Genomic DNA, 22,798 nt, shown 5'->3' on the forward strand with positions numbered 1-22,798 from the left:
TCGCGCGCGCGTATCCTGTACAGATGTGCGACGGGCGAGGCGTGGCCGAACATCATGCTGGCGTGCATAGCCAACCAACCGTGCGACCCACTGTCGAAGGAGACGGGCGACAAGTGCGGCTCGAACCTCGCCTACGCCTACTTCGTGAGCTTCATCTTCTTCTGCTCGTTCCTCATGCTGAATCTCTTCGTCGCCGTCATCATGGACAACTTCGACTACTTGACGCGCGACTCGTCGATCCTCGGGGCCCATCACCTCGACGAGTTCGTGAGGATATGGGCCGAGTACGATCCCAACGCCACGGGCAAGATCCACTACTCCGAGATGTACGACATGCTCAAGAACATGGACCCGCCCTTGGGCTTCGGCAACAAGTGCCCGAACCGGCTCGCCTACAAAAAGCTCATTCGCATGAACATGCCCCTTGACGTCGACGGCAGGGTCAACTTCACTACCACCTTATTCGCCCTCATACGAGAAAACCTAAGCATCAAAATGAGGAGCGGTGAGTTTCGTGTTGTCCTCGGTCCGGCGTTTAATCGAAAAAGTGCACCTTCTGTGTGTGTCCACGAGCTTACATAGTACACCACACGTCGATACTGCTATTTGATAAAAGTAAAACAATTAGTCTTCAGAATCAGTGACAATGACTCGGGTTTTGTCATTCACACAATCTCTGAATATTTAGCAAGCCGCACGCAGCTCAGCCACTTGCTCTCTAAATTTAGTAGTGATGATAGACGATATAATAGCTATGCAGGCTGAATTTTTACTTCTTTTTTTTTTATTTTTATCCAAGTTTTGCGCTTGCTTCGAGATAGTCGAGTAGAGAACCGAAATTTTTGCTGAAATTCCTTTTAGTTTTATTGCGATAGCAGGTTTCGCTGGTACACTTTTACGATTAAACGTTTGGCCGTTTGTGGTACTGTGGATTGTGACCTATAGCCGGTCGATTGTTCCATCGTGGATTTGTTCTCCTATGCATTGAGAACACTTAGAATTTTTTTTTTTCAAGTTTACAGTGTTGCGAATAAACATTTTTTCGCATCCTTGGTGTTGCGATATTATTTTCTTAGAGTAGTACTTTTATTTTGATGATTTCTTTTGATAGCCGATGAAATGGACCAAGCGGATGAAGAATTAAGGCACACTATTACAAACATATGGCCTCTACAGGCTAAGAAAATGTTAGATCTTTTAGTACCCAGGGCAGAAGGTAACATATCATTTGTAACAGAAATTTTTTTTGTTTCAATGCAGAAGGTTATTCATTGTTGCAACTTGTGCTTTACAGAGATAAAAAAAGAAAAGCTTACAGTTGGTAAGGTTTATGCAGGATTGCTAATCCTGGAAAGTTGGAAGACTACGAGGTTTCATTCGAAAGAATCAGCTCCGGTAAGTTTTCGACATTTTTCTGTCATAAACATTTATATTTGCGATAACTGATAAGTGTGAGTATATTATGTTTTTTTTTTTTTTTTTTTTTTTTTTTTTTTTTTTTTAAATTATCGTTGAAAAAACTCTCTAATTTTCAAATTTCAATTTTACTCCAACCGTACCTGTTAATCCCTTTAATATGAATAGAGACATTTACATTTAAATATTAGCTGGAAAGGAATAAAAATGAAATTTGAATACCAGGAATAGTATCATGATGAAAGTTACTTTCATGTCTGAATGAATGTTCGTCGTTGGCTTCTTCGTTGTAGGAGTTGACGGCCAGTGTGTGAAAATTGTTTACGTATATATATATAGCTAATCCAGATGTTAAAATGCCGCTTTTAGATAGTTGTTTTTTTTTTTTTTTTTTTTTTAATTTTCGTTTTATGTTTATTTCTCAGGTCTTCATTTGTCTAATTTGATTCATTAAATTAAAAATTTTTAATGATTGATGATCATTATTAAAGATGATAACAATATTTTGCATATTTTTAAGGAAAATGGAGACCTAAAAATTATTACGGTCCATAGTGCTGAAATTTTTGTAAAAGTGTACTTGATCCAAATTATTTGGAGTGAATTGTTAGAGTTTATTGGAATTATCGTTTCATCATAATTGTACGGTATAACGGTATTTTAATAAACATTTTATTTGACGCACAAATGATGAAGTGATAATCAATGAATTTTCCCTGTGATCGATAATCAAGCATTTGTCAATATAATTCTTTTATTCGAACCAGTCGAATTATTTATTTATTTATTTATTTATTTTTGTAGTAGCAAAAATTTGATGTGAAGTAAGAATTCCCAAAACAAACATCAGTATCCATGTTTAGTAAAACTATAGATCTCCAAAAATCCAAATAAATGTTAGAATAATGATAAAACATAATGATAGTGTAAAAGATAAACCTACTATTTATGTAGTAAATCTACAATTTAAAGTGCAGTAGAATGTCAATATGAATAATTAATAAAAAAATTCATAGAAAAAAAATATTATACCTTTAGTATATATTATAGTACATATAGTACAAAAGTGAATTTATGTCGTAGCATATACATAGATAAATGTCGAAGTTACCTAAGAACTAGAAAACTAGATTTCAAGAGGTTTAATTAAGTTTTTTGTAGGCAATATTAGAAGACTGAGTGTTGCGTGATAAATTTGATTGACTTTCATCTGAATGAAACTATAAATATGAAAAAAAAAAAAAAAAACCAAAAAAATAACTCGGCACCGCCGGGTCTTTAGATAAGTTAGACTAATTTTGATATTATTTTAGTTATGATAGACTCACCTATTGGGTTATTATAAGCACATATTGGAGTAAATTTGTTACAAAAAAGATAAATGAAACTATCCTTAACAGCAGGTTGACAAACAAGGCTCTCAATGATCTATTTTATGATTTTTCTTTATTTTGCAGACAGATAACGATAATGAAAACGAAAATCTTATCGATAACGGTAAAGCCGGGCATAAAGCTGCAGCCCAGGCGGTAGTACTTACTCTTTTCTCTTATCTTTAATTATTTTTCTCGCTTTGTTAATTTTCCGCTTAATTATGCATTCTCTCATTTTTTCATTTGCTTATAACTATACCTCTCTTTGCTTGAAAGACTTGTTTTTCTCTTTCTTTCAGTCTTTCGTTAAAAATATTTTATTTTTTTTCTGACTACTCTACTTTCAATGATTTTTTAATTGAAATTATTAACTTACATTTCTGAAACTATCATTAAAATCTTTTTGAGAAGAACTTGTCTTTACAATATTGTTAAACAAACATTTAGTTGAATTATCATTTACTAAACTGCTCATTTCGCTCATTTTTCATTTATAGTTAGCATACATTTATTTTGCACATTAAAACTTTTCCAAAATTCAGTTGAGTTTCTTAATTTCATTGACATTTCTCTTTAGTCTCATTCAATGCCATCAACTCTATTTTTTTTTTTTTTTTTTTTTTTTTTTTTTTTTTTCAACATTGAGAGCAGCACAATTTTCAATGTTTTACAACAAAAGGGCAATTTATTGCAGTCCTGATTGTTGAACATCGATCACTGTGCTTTCTTACATAGAACAGTAACAGTATCATTTTTACACAAGTATAGTTGTTTTTATTTGTTATAGTTATTTTATAAAGAATAGTTAGACGAAACAATAGTTAGAAAATCTATACTTGAGCAATAGAAGCTTAAATAGTCATAGTACCTATTACTGAGAATGAGTATACAGTGCAAGACACGTACGGGTCTTGACTTGTTTTCTGAGCACGCACGATTAATTTACCACACAATAATAATTTATAGATCAATAGCTTAGCAACAGTATACGATCTCCGCATAAATTTATCAATTTCACGAAAATAAAAAATGACATTGTTAAAATAAAGTAACTCTGATGTCCTAGCTATGCGAGATTGGGTAAAATTAGGCTTTCGAAAAGTGCTTCGAGTACTTGGAACAAAAAGTATTAGACAAGAGTCCAGGCATTTTTCATTAAGCACGTATATATACATGTCTGTATAACCTTATAAATAGACCCAATTGAATATGAATCAAGTGCAAATACTACGAGTTTCCGAGCAGATTAGCGTTGTAAGCGAATGTGCTGGGTTCGAGTATTTGTACGCTTAGGCTCGTGCAAGAGTATTATGTGTAAGTAAAAAATCTGTCGCTTGAAGTATCATGTAATTCGTACGAACCAAAAGAAAGCAGTCTTTTTGACTTTATATTATCTCTCTGTTTATCTCTCTCTCTCTCTCTCTCTCTCTCTGTTTCTATGTTTTTTTAGAAGGTTCCATTGACGAACGTAGATTTTTATTTTAGTAACTATAGCTCGCCTTTTGCCTCGAGACCAGAAATGTACTCTTTCATATGATGTATTTTTTGTTTTTATTTTTTTTTTTGAAATGGAAAAACAAAATTAATTCTTTGTTTACTCTTTGTTTACAAATGACTTCACTACTTTGATAAAATAGTTTAGTTAGTCAAAATTTATTCGGTCTTAGATCGAATATAGATTACACGTTTTTCGATTTTTTACACGTTCACTTGTTCAAACACTTGTTTACTTTATCACGATGGTATATAGTGAGCGTAGACCTAGCTGAGTTGATTTAGAATACAGCAAGAGAAATACAAGTAAAAGAAATTGCAAATGAAACGATTCCTCTTGCTAACAACATAAATTTCTGGTTGATTTAGACTTACCAAGAGAATTTATTGCTAGAAAACTTTTGTCTTAAAAATATTCTACTTGCGCATCTTGCCAATTAGTTTTATTAATACAGTACTTTTATGAATGAACGTAATAGATTTTATTACTTATGCTAGTAAATGTCTTGGGCCTGTCTTAGATTGTCTTGTTATTAACCTATACTTCCCTATAGACATTTTAAACAACAAAACATAAACTCAACAGCATCCTAGAAAATCATGACTCAGGCATGTTTGCATTCAATATTTAAGTAAGTGTGATTAACAAAACACTATCATAAACTTACACACAGATCGTAAGGAAGATAAAAGAAACATACAGTAAGAAATACAATCATAAAACCATATCGCAATGTATCCTGAACACTCCCGGAGTTTAATAGATTGTCTCACCCTCGTGTGTGTTAAAATCACCTTATCACATATAAGCGCAAACATTTGTTTGACAATGAATTTTTTTTATGAACTACCTCATGTACAATTCATTATAATGCCACATCATCTAGATGTAAAAAAATTCATGGTCGATTGGTTTGCTTTTGCATGTATTGAAATTAATATAAAGTATATTGCAGTAATGACTAACTGCGTAATATACTGGTTAAAACGCCATACCAATGTAATATACTTAATTGTAACACTATCACGTGTGTCATAAACAAGCAGCATCCAAACTTGAAAAGTGTACGCTATTTGACATACATATACAGGCTTTAAGTAAACATTATTTTTTAAAGTCGCGCCAATTCGCTGAGCGAATAGTGTGCATTAATACAACAACAATAACTACAGCAAAAACCATGTAAACGCAAAGATATAACTTGAATCAGTTAAAAGTCACTTAAAGCAATCTGCTATTGGCCACATTTGAGATCGTTGCTGCCCATTAAACACCTTAATATGTAATTTTACGTCGGTTGGACTTGATTTCTCACTTTTTTAAAGTATTTTGAAAATATGTCGAAAAACAGCACAGATCTCTTACGGCACGAAATAAAAAAAATTTTAATCACGATAACCAAATTGACAGTCAGATTGTGCATGTGAATTAAAAAAATCTCAATCTCATAAAATACACTCTGCACTAATCTATCACAACACTTTTTTTGGCATGGTTTAAAAGCATTTTATTAATAAAATTTTAAAAATGATTTATAGTTGCGATTTCTCTGCTCTCGTGCTCCTCTACTTTTTGTCTCTTGATGTTACATTTGCTATTTGGAGAAAAAAAACTGTGATAAAAATTTCAATCAACAGAAAAAAAGAAAGCAATTATAAAATTAATAATCGAAGCCAAGAAAATGGAAAACAGTGCAAGAGAAGGTTTGTCTCGAAGAAAAAAAGCCTGTATGTGCCTGTGTACATACGCAAAATGATGGATCCTGCAAAAAATATGATAAATAAATGAAAAATAATAAACATGAGAAAAAAAAAAAACAAACCAAAATGGCTAGTTTTTCAATGTTGTGAGTGAAAAAAAAATGGCGAGTCTGACCGTACGGATGTTGTTTCGCTTCTACTCACTATGCAGCGCCATACCTTCTTGGATACGCTGCTGGACGTGGCAGCGATGAACCACATGGGAGTAAACAATCATCACCATCATCCCGGCAGTAGGACCAATAGCCTGGAACCACCGGGCGTGCATGAAAAGGACCACCAGCACCACAGGAACTCACAGGAGGAGGAGGGAGTCCTCGGGAGGTTTGCTGCCGCCGAGCAAAGACGTCAGCGCAGCATCAGGTTTGTAACCTTCACGAGTTGATTTACATGTATATGTATATTATACGCCTACTTGTCACTTCTGTGTTTGTTTATTTAGACAGACAGAGATAGACAGTGGCAATGTAATGACGCTATCGTTGTTTGGCTGTTTCAGGAGCAAAAAGGTGAACTGGAAGGAGTCTCAGCAGTACGATAAACTAGGGAGCAGTCCAGAGAGTAGCCAGGGAGGGGGTGGGCCAATTTTTGACGATTACATTGACGATAGTATCAGTATCGGCAAGGAGCGCGGCCCCGAGCTAGAGCCACTGCTGACCGAGCCCCGTGCCCCATTGCGGGACGATTACGAGTACTGCCGTCATCATCGCCATCTTCATCGCAAAGCACTAGCGTCGTATCACTACTATCACGACGACAACTACGACGATATCTATTACAACAACGATGATTATAATCCACCTTACGATCAGTCACGTCGCGATTACAATCATCGCAGCCATCGCCACCGCCATTACCACCACCGCCACCATTATTGCCATTATTGCCGGCATTGCTATCATCGCCACTACTATCGCGATCGTCACCACCGCCACCGCCATCATCATCGCCATCACAACCATCGACCATCCTCGCACCATCGCCGCCAATTCGACACCTACGCACCTCGGTCCTCGATTCGTTACCGCAAGGTCTCAAGGCTCGGTTCTGATATCCCCCTATAGCCAACTTTCTCTTCTTCACTTTTCTTTTGATAATTGGTTTATTTTTATTTCAACCAACAATCAATACAATTTTCATTCCGATTCAACTTAATGAACCCCAATTTTTTTGTACTTTTTATCGTATTGTAAACAAGTTTTAATTATGTATATATAAAACCTTTTCGGACTTTGTGGCCATAGAAACTTTTAATAGAGACACTAACCATGTTTTAGATGAATTTATAGAATTTCTACTAGAATTTTTTCATGCATATTTATTATACATGTATTTTATTTTTACTTATGTTTGTTTCAAATTTGTAACCACATTGAAGATTTATTTATACCTACTAGAGGTATAGAGAGTTGAAAACGATAGATTTTACAATATTTAAACAGTTGGCGCGTGGTTTCCCGTAGATTATAATAATATTAGATGATTTGAAATTCCAGAGTCCATCTCTTTTCAATCAATAAAAAATAGACGGTTAATGTAGTTAGAACTTATCATGACATTCCTATACCCAAAAAACTAATCTTTTTATCTCCTCAGTTCATTATAGATGACATTTTACTAGAAAATGATGACTTAGATGGATATCGCATTTACGTACGATAACTTTTTTCTAGAACGACCCACCCATCCCTAGCTGCTTTCAACGTTCAGAAAACTACTAGATTTATCATACTATTCGTAATCGTCTGTGTACATGTTATGAGTATTGGTGAAAAGAAAATGTAAACCATATAAATGTCGATTGCGATAGAGAGAAGCACGTGTTGCAAATTTCGTAAAATTATGAAGGCCTCGGTAAGTACTGTATTCCATTGGATGGTGAATTCAGGAAAGAAGCACAATGACAAAAGACGCAGAGGATTTTAAAGCAGTTTAAAACTTTTCTTGAAATCGCAAGAGACGCATGAGCATGTTTTTAACAATTACTAACAACTTTTTTACTTGAGCATGCACAATTTCGTTAACGCTCGTTTTTGCAAGCTATATACTATTGCCACAACAACCTCTACCACCACGTTAAGACTTTTTGCTTCACTCAGAGCAGTTTCACTTAGAAAAACTTACGCCTCATAGTTATTAACACTATCTTTTACACAAATTGTCTTTTGACTAATTTTTCTACTTCAAGCTTCCCTTTTAGCTGAAATAATGTAAAATTCATTAATCTTGTCTATAATAGTAAACGCTTTATCAATAAGCACTTAGTAAATGTTGTTTTCGTCACATAAGTGCCTTGCTGGATAGCGCTTTTCCTGCTTTTCCTACCAAGGGTACAGCAAATGAAAAAAAAAAAAAAAAAAAAAAAAAAAACGCCCGAGGTAGGAAAAGTTGTATTTGTTGTTAAAAGAAAAGTCCTTGAAAAAGGTCCATACAAGATTTTTTTTATTAGTGGGTACAATCAGTGGTGAAAACATACTGAGTGGAGCTTAAAAATCATTAAAAAAAAAAAAAAAAAAATGCGTATGATAGGCTCCAGGTTGGATCATCCTCGCGATGATTCGTCCAGGGTGCCGATTCATCGTCAGAGGCAAAAGGCGTTCCGATGAGCTTCCTCGACGAGACATGCTCATCTTTCCGCGTATGCATATACGCACCTAAAATCGCGACAAATGTGTCTATATACGTGTATACATACCGCTATAGCTGTTTATCAATTGTCTGGGACATCTCCAAGATAAGATTGACGAATCAGCTGTAGATGAATAATGAAAATCAAACCGAGATCCCGACTAGAAGATTTCACACGTGTATATTAGTTGCGCGATACTCAATATACACGTGCATATTCTTTCCCGAGCTCGATCTTGATTATCCACCTAGTTGTAAAATTAACCTGGGCGTGGGCTCAAAGTGCCATACCTACTCACCTTCTCTGTGTTTTTCCCTACCCCGCGCTTCAGATGGACCTGCAAGACGTTGCCATCAACGACTCGCGAGCTGGCAGCCTCGAAAGTCTCACCCAAGGGGAGCGGCTTCATCCTCACCACCAGCCCACTCATCCGCAGAGACACTCTAGATCTCCAAGCTTGAGGTGAGTTATCTTGGCAGTAGTGCCGTTTACATGTCATTGCATTATTGGGCGAAACTAACGATGATCTGTACCATTTGCAGGTCACCGTCACCGAGGCAACGGTACGACCCCCATGGCAATCAGTATCACGACGGATTAGGTTTCAGCGACACGGTCAGCAATGTCGTTGAAATTCAAAGGCACTCGCAAACACCGCAGTACTCGTACAGGCGAAGGATCAGAGGTGCGTATCGCAACTGCAAGAGAATGCCTCTTTGTAACTATTTTTTTTTTTCCTGCGGCGATGCGCGAGCCCAAAGCAAATTTGAGCAATCTCACGCTGCAAGTCGAAACTTTTTTCCTTCATTTTTTCAGGGATTATGATCGTACAAGCTCTATATTATTAATATTATTACCACCACGTATACGTTTTATTATACATTTATTATGTAAGTGTTTCTTTTTGATACGACATTTGCAACTACCATATATACTGAATACCCTCAAGAGTATGATACTACTTACATGGTTATGTTATTATTATTATTATTATTATTACTATTATTGTTATTATTATAATTTTTACGATTTATTCGTCCACTGATGAGTATTTACAACTTGCAGCAAGAGTTACGAAAAATCACATTTGAATGTTGCTGTTGATAGATTTTACGCAAATATATGAACAAAAAAAAAAGAAAATAGCTCAATGTGTCAATCGATGTACTAAGTTTTCTTCATTCTGTTCTGTTATGCGCTACACAGACTATTACGACCACTGCGACTATTACGACGATGGTAATTTCTTTCACAAAAGCATTTTTCATAACTCTCTATTTTTTTCTATATCCTGCAAGTGCTGCTTTTTGCTAATTTTCTTTACCTTATTTTAAAGTTGGTTAATTTTGTAGATTGCACTTAACTACATGATTTCACCATGTATTAGATACACTCGCTTTTACTGATGGGATTAAATAAGACGTTTGACGATGAACATTTTTTGAAAATTGCCAGAATTATCATAATTTCAAGAGATTTTACATCAAGTCAAATACACGTTTTTCTTATTTTTCGAAATTAATATAGATGTAAGCGGTGCAATTGTTGGCCTCCTGAGAGTGACCGGTATATGTATTAAGCATGTATATTTTTAAATATAGAGTCTATATACATATACAACTATACCATTTACCGCTATATTTTCTTTTAAAAATTTAAAGTATAAAAATAAACCCATTCTCATGATCATCAATTATTTAGATAATATATGACTTTAATGTTGTTATTTTTTTTAACAGATTTTGTTAGGCTTATAATCTACGAAATCTTGTTTTGTGAACTCATCACGGTATATTTAGAAGCTTCATGGATAAGTGAAGTGTCATTAAAGCTCAACGTAGTATAAAAATTTCTGATTCATTTGATTTTTACGAAAATGTTAATTTTTTGAAATTTTAATCATAATTAATCAACTGAAGTTAATAATTACTTACATTTTAAAAAATTTTGGTGAAAAATCGATTCAAGGGAAGGGATGTGATGGCAATGATGAGTATATCTTTATACAATTAGAAACATTAATTTAAGGTTTGCACAAAATAGTGTATGATCCACATAACAAAACAAATTTTCTGAAAAGTTGCACGAACAGTAACATATTTTAGTGTACATTTGCATAAATTTAGATAATGCATAACTATTATAATGATGACATTTGATTGTAGAATGTAATTTCATACTAACACCTTAGTATTTGGCACTTGTAGAAAATATTATAAGTAGATACTAATTGCACACTGCACGTGGTTTTGAAGACATAATGATCAATTATTATACACTTTAAACTATCAAAGAGAAACAAAACAAATAAAAAATTTTGTGATAGAGAGTAAAGCTTTGCAAGGCAGCGTAGAGTTAAGTAATTTTCATGTGAGAATGTTTTTTCAATTTTCAAGGAATGATGCAGTATTTTGATCTTTTTTTAAAAATATTTTTGAAACTTTATAGACGAACATATTTTTTGGATGATTTTAATGATGTGAAAGCGAAAAAAACAACAACAAATAGTTCGATATGCTTACTACTTGGACATATATTTCTGTAATATAATTCTAACTATAATAAGTATCTAAATATCAAAGGTGAAACTTCCAAACACAAGTATCTAAATAGTTAGGCAAAAGTATTGATTTTTCTTTCAATGTGAGTTAATTGGTATAGTTTCGATGTTACTTGCTAAAATTTATCTATTGAATTTGAAACTAGAATGACCACCTACGTAATACTTGTTAATACTCCACTGTGACCAAGTCACCCTCTTTGCTGTTACAAATGTTACAAATAGGGCTCGAATCAAGTCAGCGTTTTTGTCGCAGCACTAGGTCGATAGCAGACGATTCCTACTATGCCAAATCTATGAAAAATATTTATTAAAATTAATAAAATTTACGTATGGGTGTGCGAGTGTTGTTAAAAGAGGCTATGAATCATCACTTCGTTACGAAAAATGTGTGAAGTGATTTTAACGCGCGTATTATTATGATTTGCTTGAAGCAAAGTCGAACAATCTAATCTCTTGGTGTTGTTTTGACAGACAGATGCACAAAACTTTATATCATGTTTGATTCTACTACAGTACCAATTTTGTTATTTAATTAACATTTTTTTTAGATTCGGCATAGTGGGCGTTATCTGTCATCCAGACATGTTGCGAAAAATCGCCTATTTGAACGCTAGATGTCTTCTTTATCATAGCTACTAATTATAAACGACAAATATTTCATGTTGGATGTCGTCTGTACAGTCATGAAAAATACTGCATGACACTTTTTTTCTTATACTTCTATCGAAAATACATTTCCTTTTCCGATTTAAAATTAAGGAGAATACAAAACCAAAGTAAAAATGCACTTCTTAATGGGAAATTGTTTTAACGTACTCCACAGCAGAGGACAAAATTATTTGCCATAAACAGATAACGTTATTTTTTACTTGGGATCCAATGTGTCAGTTTCATTCCTGAAAATAGGGAAAAAGTATTACTTTCAGAAAAAACGTGTGAGGATAATTTTAAGTATGATGGTGACTTGGACCAGTGGACCGATTAAGGTGGTCCAATTGATACATAATAGTGGTACCAAAATAACGATGTGATTGTAAATTGTAATACGAAAAAGTACCAAGGCGTTGACAAGTACACTTTGAAGTAACGAGCAAACAACGTGTTTCCAAATAGGTCCGTGGAGCGCATCGACGTCACCAGCGCGCTCACCGAGCCCCGTGCATAGGATGGACCACATGGAACACCCGCACCGCTACGGCACGACCTCGCTAGAGCAGCGATCGCGCTCGCCGTCACCGATGGCGGGTCGCCGGGGCATGGGGCCTCACCACTACCATCACCATCACCACCACCAGCCGCACCAGCACAGCTACCCGGTACTGGTGACGCGCCGGCAAGGCCGTCGGCTGCCACCCACACCGAACAAGCCCTCGACGCTGCAGCTCAAGGCCCCGACGAACATAAACTTTCCAAAGTTGAATGCCTCGCCTACGCATGGCTCGATGGCTGTCGGCGGGCCCCAGTCCGGCCCACCCGCGGCCAACGGGCTAGCCTCGCAGGCCCTCGTCGGCCCAGCCCCTTGTCCCCTAAGCTTCGAACAGGCTGTCGCCATGGGCCGGGGCGGACGGATCTTGCCCAGCCCCGTGCCCAACGGCTTCAAACCACAGGTACGGTACTCCTATTGTTTATTATTTATACGTAACGATACGATTTGCTTTAACTGTGTGCACATTTTTGTTGACTCTTCAAAACCATCAGTTTTTGAATTTTTTTTGAATTTTCTAAAAATAAATTGAATAAAAGGGTTGAAAAAAATAATAATAATAATGAATGTGCATTAGATATCCCTACGAAGATAGTATATTTTTTAACCAAATGATAAATTCGTTTTACAGACTAAACAACGAGCGCCGCGCTCCAGGCATTCGGACAGCGACGACGACGACTGGTGCTAGCCCAGGTGGCGCCCGGGACCACACTGCCATCTACGAGCGCCCCGCACCATCAAGTCCTCCTCATCGTCCGTTTCGCTTTAAGGGCGGCGCCCGGCATACACACACACACACACACACATATACGCGTACACTCGAAATACACACACCCACATAATAAATCGAAACAGACAACGTTTGTGCCGACGTGCATGCAGATGACGAGGGTCGCGTGCGAACTACCTTCGACTTTTTTTGCGTAGGAGAAGCGACGGCGGAATAGCGGTAATCATACATTTCCGCTCTTTTTCTCTTCTGTGCAGCCAACTCGAGATAAATCCACAAAAAAGTAAGAAACAAAACAAAAAATAAATAAATAAACAAAATAATAATGATGTAGCAGACAAAGAGTAGTTCGGTGACTGCGCGTTTTAGTAGTACGCATTAATACATTAGGAACGATTCCGCAGCGAAAAAACGAAAATTAAATGCGAAACCTCCGACGAGTTCTTTTTTCTAATCGTATGAGTCGTATGTAAAGGAGTGAAAACTAGCTAATTATCTTAGGACAAATTTTATCACGTGCACGACCGATTGTACATACACATATTAAAAAGATATCTTTTTTTTACATATAAATACGTATATGAATATAAATATATATATATAAATAAATAAAAAAGTATAAAACAAATAACGAGATGCAACTAACAATATTATTACAATATTTGGCAGAATACCATAGCATTGTATTTAAGAAAGACAAGAAGTCGAGGTTTTTCATATTTTTTCCATTTTCGTTTAATAATACGGTACATATGGCATTAAAAAAAATAATAATAATAATAAATAAATAAACTTAAAAAATTCATTCGTAACACACACGTAATTGATTCACATAAATTTACGTATTTGAGGCACGATAAGTCACACCTCCTTTTTATACGGATAATAAAAATAAAATAATAAATATAAAAGAATACATCGCAAAACCTATTGCTACGAAAGAAAGTAAAAAAAAAAAAAAAAAAGGGTCAAGAATATCTGGTTAGCTTTTTAGAAGTCTAGTACGATTGCAAATTTAGCATTGCATTTTTCGCGTTCCTTCCGAACTGCCAAAATTATCTAACGTATAAAACAGAAAAGCGAGTCGTAAAATTTACATGAGAGTAAGAGCGTAAGCGAGTGATTTAACTGCATGGGTAAATGAGTAACCACAAATAAAATAATAATAAAAGTGAAATAATAATTTTAAAAAAATTATTAATAATAGTAATGGAATACCACAAAAAGTTGGGACAGGAAAAATATGTGATTGTATTGAGACAAAACGGATCGAGCCTTCGAAGGGATTAACGGACTGATATATTAACAAAAAAAAAAAAAAATAAATAAATAATAAAATTTTTAAAATGCCCATCTCGTACCAAAAGCACACGGCGCGTTATTATCATTCTAAAAATTGCGCTCAAGTAGGACTCGGCACGAGGAAAGTCTGAGATACAATTAAAAAGTATAACATATTAAACAAAAATACATCCCATCAACGAGTACGTAACAAGTTTTAGGAGGTAGTCTTAGAAAGCTGTTTAGCAGTATCGGAGTACCAAGTAAAGTCACATTCAGACTTTATATGGCACTGAGAATGTGGTAAACGGAATAAAGAGAAACTAACACGAATGTAACAATAATAAAGGTAATGTTTTTTTAAACTATGATTCTCGGCTTTCTTACAAGAACAAATCTGTATGTTACCGATTATCAGACACCGATTTTATTATTACGTTTGCTGAATATCATTAAAAAATAACAGCTTCATCGGTGTGACGTTTCAATGATTATTATAGTGATTAAGCGGCAGAAAAAGGATGATAAAAGATACTATTCTGGGAGTAGTAGTGATTGTGTGTACATGTACACATATAATTTGTTTACTTGTTTTCACATTGTGATGTGTTTTTTTTACCATCCCAAAATATTTAAAGGTTTGTTGCAATACATGATCAAGATTGTTTATATGCATTGATGTCATTTATATTTAATACCATCATGCGTGTATATGAATTTGTTGATCAGATGAAATTGGCGTATTCATTTTGAACCGTTTAAGATTACTATTATAGTATATTCAAATGAAAAATTTGTACACATATACATGTATAAATATAAAAAGTTATGTTTTGAAAATTTTAAATACAGTTTTTCTTGTTTTATCTGGTACAAAAAATAATGTCACGCCAAACGGAAACACACAATTGTTATTAAATAAATTTACATACATTACATAACTGCCAATGTGTAAGGAGTGTTTGAATAATAATAATAAAAAAATATGTATGAAAAAAACAACTCGAGTCACGATTATAAGAATATTTTCATGTTACAACGCGCCCATGGGCTATATCAAAAGAACGTTTACATGGGATAATCGACTAAATGAATTAAAAACAACATAACTTCTTACTCATAAAATAAATTGATACATGAAATTCATAAGTAGTTATAATTAAACACTAATCAAAAATACTAGAGCTTAACTGTTCGCTGTATTTTTTTTAATCTCCAGAGACTATCAATTACTAATTGCTCTTTAAAAATATGTGACAAAAATCAATGGCGTAAATCACATTTTTTTCTTTAAGAAACGCTAATCTCTCAATGAATAGAAGAAATGAGTGGTACTATGAAAGAAAATAAAATTAAGAAATACGACAAAGAAACGATAAGTCTCAGCAGATGATGAATATTTCGAATCGGGATCGCGTGGTTTTTTCCCTTAAGTGCTTTAAAAACGAAACTCAAATATATATCTCATGTTGAAGTATGTATCGTCCGCGTTACTATAACTTTAAAAAAGAGAGCGTACTGGTGTTTGTTAATAATAAAAGTGAGAAATAATAAATTAAAAAAAAAAAAAAAAAAAAAAAAGAAAAAAAAAAAAAGATCGTTACCTTCTGTTAAGAAAATAAATGAATATAATATATGATATAGAGCCCTTAAAAAAGAGTGTGCGCATGCTATTATAACGTGGATATGTATTTCACAAAACAGAAGATCGCGAGGAAGAAAATAAGTATAGTAGTAGAATCAATCGTATTATCATGTAATGTTTTTCTGTGATAAATTCGATTATAATTAAATATATATATATATATACATACACATATTATTGTAGCTCCGAAATGTGTTTGTATGCTGTCGATAAAAAACTAATCGCGTCATTTAATTACTTGTTAAAAAAATTTAGATTCATAACAGTACATAAGTAGACGGAAAAATTGAGAGCGAGTGAGCAATCGAACGTTGCTGTATCTTTGTAATAAAAAAAAATCCATTCTTAATAAAGTAAACACTAGATTTAAAAATAGCACCGTGTGTCGAAAGAAAATTAAGAAACCAGTGTATTGGTAGAGGTGTAATGTTTAGCGATTTTGCATATCTTTTTTTTTAACTTTATTTGGGACTCGACTTACATTCGAACGGAAATGAGGGTAAGAAAGAATACTCATAACGCTAATCATTGGTGACATGATTTTTTTTTTTATGTATGTCGACGTACAAAAGACAACAAAAACAGAAGACTATAGTAAATAAATTCATGAAGATTATAAATTTGCAATGAAGTCATCTGAAATCATCCCCTTTAATAAATTCTGTTATAAAACAAATATTTAAGTTACAATATTAAAAATAGTAAAACTTATCATTTGTATATCTTTACAAATCAATAAATAAACTAAATTAAGCTAAATTATTTCAATCATCTATAAAATTTATATATTTCATCTAAACAAGCCAGAATATACAAAAAACGCTCATAAAGATAATAAAATAATACATACTTTTAATTTGCACACGAATAGAATTTGTTAAAAATAATTCCCGAGAGATTTTGAATACTTGACATATTGTAATTCTTACATTGATATTCAAACTTGCCAATCCATAAAATCGATCATTACCCGTAATAAAAAAAAAAAAAAAGTAATTATAATAACATGTGTGACGTTATTTTTGACAGAACGCGCCAAAAATAAAAATGTGTATGTAAATATCAAGAAAAAAAATTATTCAAATTCCATGTGCATGAAATATGTACTACACAACAAAGGTTAATGAAGATTTTTCTACTCATACAATTGTACGAATTTGTATCGACAAAAATTAATCATGTATAATATCACACACGCTTAAATGCAAACATTCATGTGACGTCCTATTTTCCTTGACTAAATATTTTAGTTTATTACCTAAAGTATTTCCAGAACTGTGTTACTTAGTAAAAGCTATCAAATAATCTGAATAAGTTAAAGATTTAGCCATGCAAATAAATTTTATGTGTGAGATGTATATGTCGCCCACGTATGAGTAATATATTTAGTTGCTTATAAGTAATATAATCATTTTAATAAATGGTTTTGCGTTCGAACTCTTTTAAATGGAACATACAAATGCGAATAAAATGCAACCAGTAAAATAACACATTTTATGCACGACATTCCAGAATGAAAAAATGTTATCGATAAAATTCAATATATAAAATAAATAACCCCGTTGGTATTGAAAAATTTTAAAACTTAAAAAAAAAAAAAAAAAAGAACAAAAAATTAGTATGACTCTGAATTGCATATAAATGAAAAACATGTATTCACTACGTCACTAGATTTTTTAGGCCCGCGAAAAAATAGCAGCGGCTTTTATTAGAGTTTCATACTTTTGCAAATTATAATCGAACTTGTCGACACTTCGATATAATCTCTAACTTTATTATAATCCGTAAGATAAATTAATGTTTTTTATTATTACAAATATCAGTGTTATGTTTTGATGATGACCGCGAATACATGAAGGACAGGGGAAAATAAAAATTAATGAAATATGAGCGTTTAAGTCGAAACTCTAAATAATTAAAATAGCTCGTATGAAATGTTAAAATAAAAAAATAAAAATAATACAAACGAGTGGTGGATATGAGATAGATAATATTGTTAAACCTTTTTCGCTTCTATCGTTTATTAAATACATACATTAAAAATAAATTGCCATTGTTACTCATTATTTTATGACTATTTTCCTACTATGTATGTTAAATACTAGGTATACAATTTTTTCAAAAAATTCAATTTTTTTTGAGATAAAACTCGGATCTATTTATTTCGTAAACTATTTATATAAATATATTTATTTTGGCGATTAGTTGTTTATTAAAATTTTTTCAAGATTCATTATGAGTTGAAAATTAGCGATAAATTTATAATACAGTGATCCAACGATAGAAAGCGAAAAGGTTCTACTGCGTTCGTATTACAACGAAACGTACGAATCATTTTGCAGACGACCCGCATCAGACACACAGTTTTCGTGCGAATGAATCAAACAATGAGACTTGTCAGTCAAACAAATATATTAATGTATGATTGAAATGGTCCGGCTAAACATGAACATTTTTTAATCATAAACAAAAGGCAGAGTACCGACTGAGGATGTTTCTGAGATTTATTGTTATAAATTTTATGTGTAATATACATATAAATACATGATGTGAAAGAAATTTTGCATGTATAATTAACGAGTATTTGTGCGTAATAATGCGAATCCTTGATCTATGAATGCATAATCTAGGATGGAAAATTATGTCAGTGTAGGACAAAAGTTTAAATGATTAAACGTATTTTTGCGCGCGTACATAAATTGTAAGAGAAATAAAATCGAGATGAGGCTTAGGCTGCATGCTGCTCGGAAATCTCGGGCTGCCATTCGTGAAGAATTATTCTATCATGAATATGATAATATAGATAATAATAACATTATTAATAGTAATAATAATTATAATATTAATAACATAATTCGATTTACAGCTCACCTTCATGACAAAAATCATAAACGATTCCGGTGGTTCTGGAATCACATGATATAGTTATATATAATTATAGAACTTCAATCATTTTCGGAACTCCTTTATATATCTCTTAAATAAAAAATATGCTCGGAATGTCGGATAGTGAAAAAAAAAAGTAATAAATAATAATGATAGTGTTAACATAATTTCCGGGCAGTCTACTGTCAAGCCTCACCGTCAACTTACTGTATATTACTTATTATATGTACATAAATAACCCCAAAATTCGTTCCTTCTTCGACTCGAGAGAGAATAAAATTTCAACCGAAGTAACAAAAATTGTACCTTTATAAATACACACACACATACATACACAACACACACACTCACGACACATACACTATAATGAATAATAATAATAATAGTGATAATAATAATAATAATGAATCAATATGAACAAAAACAAAAACCAATGAAGAGTTATAATGATACGAAGATGTATTGTGTGTTCAGGGTGACAAACAATGTGCTCGCAAAAGTAATTGGATGTATAAGGATGCAATCTGACGTTATTAAATTATTATTATTATTATTACAATTACTATGATAGAACAATTAATAGAAAAAAAAAAAAAAAAAAAAAAAAATGAGACGTGACGTCACTGTAGCTCCATTTATAATGATAATCGCGAGGAGACGTGTAACTGTCACTTTTTACACTGCGACCGCAAAGTAATAAATGTACATTACAACAAATATGTTAGCTTGATTCGCATTTTTTTTGGCACGACTTGACGTGCTTGACATCTCAAAATCGTAGCCTCACATGTGCTCGTACACTGACGACTTGTAGATTTTCTCGCCATCGGTGGGGCGAGCGCGAGAATATACCTATACGCAAACAAAGTGTAAGCCACAGACAAAAAAGGAAGAAAGAGGCGCGCAAGTGGAGCGCACAGTGACGTCGCCGAGCTGTCTCTCGAGCTTTTTCGCGCGTCCTCGTTTGTGCGTTTCGTGTGCATGTCAGATGCGTACTATCAAGCGTATTATAATCACACAGACGGTGTTTACACGTGTGTACTTACGAGGGAAGGAAAAAAAAGTGTAAAGCATAACGAGGACCGAGAATAACGCTGTCCACGTAGCGATCGTTTTATTTGAGAGCCGAGGCTAAGCGGCACCAGCTGCGACTATCGACGAAATGCGATTTCTTCAAAGGGTACAAATCGCGCTTTAATAAGCAGGAAAAAAAAAAAAATAAATAAATAATGAAAATTTGTATCTGCTTGTCGACAACGTGTGTGACGACGCAGAGATACGTTATTACCTCTGTATTAATGCAGTAATGGGCCAGGATACCTATCTTATACATATATAAATAAATAAATATATATATATAAATATACACAAAGAATATTATAAATAAAAGAAAAAAAATGAAAAAAAAAAACAACCAAGAACCTAGTTAGTTCAATTTGCTTCAGGATGCCCAATCATTACTCGCAGAATTCAAACCAACAAACCGATTTCATTCTTTTTTTAAGAAGACAAATAAATAATGTACTAAAAAATAAAGCAAATGAGGATTAATTTACCATATCCCTGACGACTATTATTTTAGCATTTGGTTTTTAAAACGTATTGCATAAAACATAAATGACTTGGTGTGGAACATTGGATGGGATGTTGAACGGGGTGAGTTAGAATTACAAAATAAACCATAAAAAAAATTTTTAAGAATTTTATTTAATTATCATAATGATTTTACCCGATACAATGATTCATTGTGGTATACCTTTGTATCACGAAACGCCGCTTGAACTCTCGCCGACTCCGACGACGGTGCGCGCCTGCGGTGAAATTTATCAGCGAATAGTCGAGTGGTTGCATGACTCGCGGCTCACGTCATCGGTTATCGGCTCGAGTTTCCTTCCGCGAGGCGTTTCTTTTTTGTTTGCTCGTTAGTTTACAATTGAAAGTGTGAAAACGTAAATGCAAAAAACATTCGGCAGACCAGAGAAGTAGTTTACTTTACAAAGAGCGGCGATATTACAACCTTTCCTAGAGTCCGGGTGACGACAGTTGAGAAGAGAATAGATTAAGGGAAAGAGGCAATGATATATCTTTAAAAATCGCAGGATACATTAATATAGTTAGATTTATACCGCGACCATGATCCGCGAATATTAATGTCTTGATTTTTTTTTTTTTATTCCTTATTCATGTCGTATTCTGATTTTTTTCTTCTTTCGTTTATTTTAATAAAGGTTTTAGAGATTTTTTGCCTAAGGGACGCCGAGGATGCGCTTTCAGCGACTTTCAGGCGATCTTTTTTTTTTTTCTCGTATACTAGCTGTGCCACAATGCACTTGTACTTGTCGCTTGGAGATCGACATTTCGGCCAATAATTGACTTTCCTACCAGGCAAATTTTTTTCTAGTAACTAGTAAGTGTTCCTTAAAAATTAAGATGGAAGCATGACAAAGTACTTTATTTCTATTGAAAATAAAGAGAATAGTTTGTCGATCAAAGTTTTAACTTGTACTGAAGTCTGTCACTAAATCGTAAAAACGTTGTCCATAATTTAAAATAGAGAAAAAAAAAATCAATTGTTGGCCTTGCTGTAATCTATTTACGACGTTATTCATTAACAATAAAGTTAACCACGTAATCGCACTGTTACTTAATTTTTCTTTTTTTTTCTTTCATTATTTTCTTTTTATACAATAAAAGGGATATCATCCACTACGCGCTACTTAATAATCGTAGTAATAATCAAGATAATAATATAAATATTAATAAAGACAATAATATCAATAATAATAATAATCATAATAATAGTAATATTGCGCTGATTTCATTCAATTATCTAATAATAGCACGATTTCAATGCGTCACATTATTATATATAAAAATTAATTTTTCTCGTTAGGTATGGAACGGATTTAAGTGTAGTTTTTTTTTCATTATTCTTGGTACAAAATAGTTTTAATTTACCAAAAAATTATCTCGTTACACTTTTCATAGTATACAGTATTATCGACGACAAAATAATACTATCAATAATCAATAGAACGGATAATATACCATATCAATAATGTTAATAATCACAATAGAGTGGTAATGGATAATGGCAATTATACATACAATATAACCAAAGTAATGATAACCGTGACGATATCAGTAATATATATATACATATATATTCAGCATCGTTATAATGAATGTTCTTAAACAAGTTATGATTCTGCTTTTACTAGAGACTATATCCTCTTTACTACAGTTTTCCGCAGGTATAGCTATAATATATAACATTTTTATGTTGAAAAATCGTATACATAAGTTGTGTCTTGTCGCAGGACCATTGCTTCTCTAAACTCCATTCTTAAGTTAATAGTTTTTCTCACTTCTTACTCAAACAGTACCTTTTTCTCCTGTTATTATATTATAGTTCCTTAATTTTTATTTTTGAAAAGTATAATGCAGATGCGCCGAAACCAGGAGTACCCAAGTACTGGGCTTTTTTTTTTTTTTTTTTTTTATTTCCTTTTTTTCAACTATCAATATTTAGCCATGAAAAACTTTATAAAAAGATTTTTAAAAACAATATCTGTATACCTCTTTTGTCAGTTTTTCGTAAATTCGATCACGTAAATTTGTTTCGTATGTACACATGCATTTTTGAGATTTGATCGGGTCAAACTCTCAATTTTGTTCCGCAGAAATACCGGAGCGACAAAAGTATAGTATTGTATCTCCAGAGATGAGATTTCACACGTAGCTCACTACAATATTATACGTCTAGAACACCTGCCTACACGGAAGCATACATATTAGGTGAGACATTGCGGT

At 33.3% G+C, this 22,798-nt stretch overlaps 1 protein-coding gene across 2 annotated transcripts in view; it reads left to right on the forward strand.

Moving 5' to 3' along the window:
• The window catches only part of cac (calcium voltage-gated channel subunit cacophony), an 86,776-nt gene extending 72,869 nt beyond the window's left edge, over positions 1 to 13,907 (forward strand). Inside the window, exons 27-37 of one of the 2 annotated variants that reach the window (XM_089593355.1) lie at positions 24 to 505; positions 1,112 to 1,216; positions 1,295 to 1,389; positions 2,874 to 2,945; positions 6,196 to 6,407; positions 6,544 to 6,553; positions 9,005 to 9,134; positions 9,203 to 9,358; positions 9,880 to 9,912; positions 12,350 to 12,843; positions 13,072 to 13,907. In XM_089593355.1, coding sequence (XP_089449481.1) covers positions 24 to 505; positions 1,112 to 1,216; positions 1,295 to 1,389; positions 2,874 to 2,945; positions 6,196 to 6,407; positions 6,544 to 6,553; positions 9,005 to 9,134; positions 9,203 to 9,358; positions 9,880 to 9,912; positions 12,350 to 12,843; positions 13,072 to 13,131 — 1,849 coding nt within the window. In that variant the 3' untranslated portion in view covers positions 13,132 to 13,907. Of the gene's footprint in view, positions 1 to 23; positions 506 to 1,111; positions 1,217 to 1,294; positions 1,390 to 2,873; positions 2,949 to 6,195; positions 6,408 to 6,543; positions 6,554 to 9,004; positions 9,138 to 9,202; positions 9,359 to 9,879; positions 9,913 to 12,349; positions 12,844 to 13,071 lie in introns of both variants that reach the window. The other variant, XM_089593356.1, reaches the window with a different exon arrangement.
• Positions 13,908 to 22,798: the final 8,891 nt, after the last annotated feature.

This window comes from Copidosoma floridanum, unplaced genomic scaffold (genome assembly GCF_036245765.1).
Source record: "Copidosoma floridanum isolate Cflo_tuat_1 unplaced genomic scaffold, Cflo_Japanese_pri ptg000019l, whole genome shotgun sequence".
NCBI lineage: Eukaryota > Metazoa > Arthropoda > Insecta > Hymenoptera > Encyrtidae > Copidosoma > Copidosoma floridanum.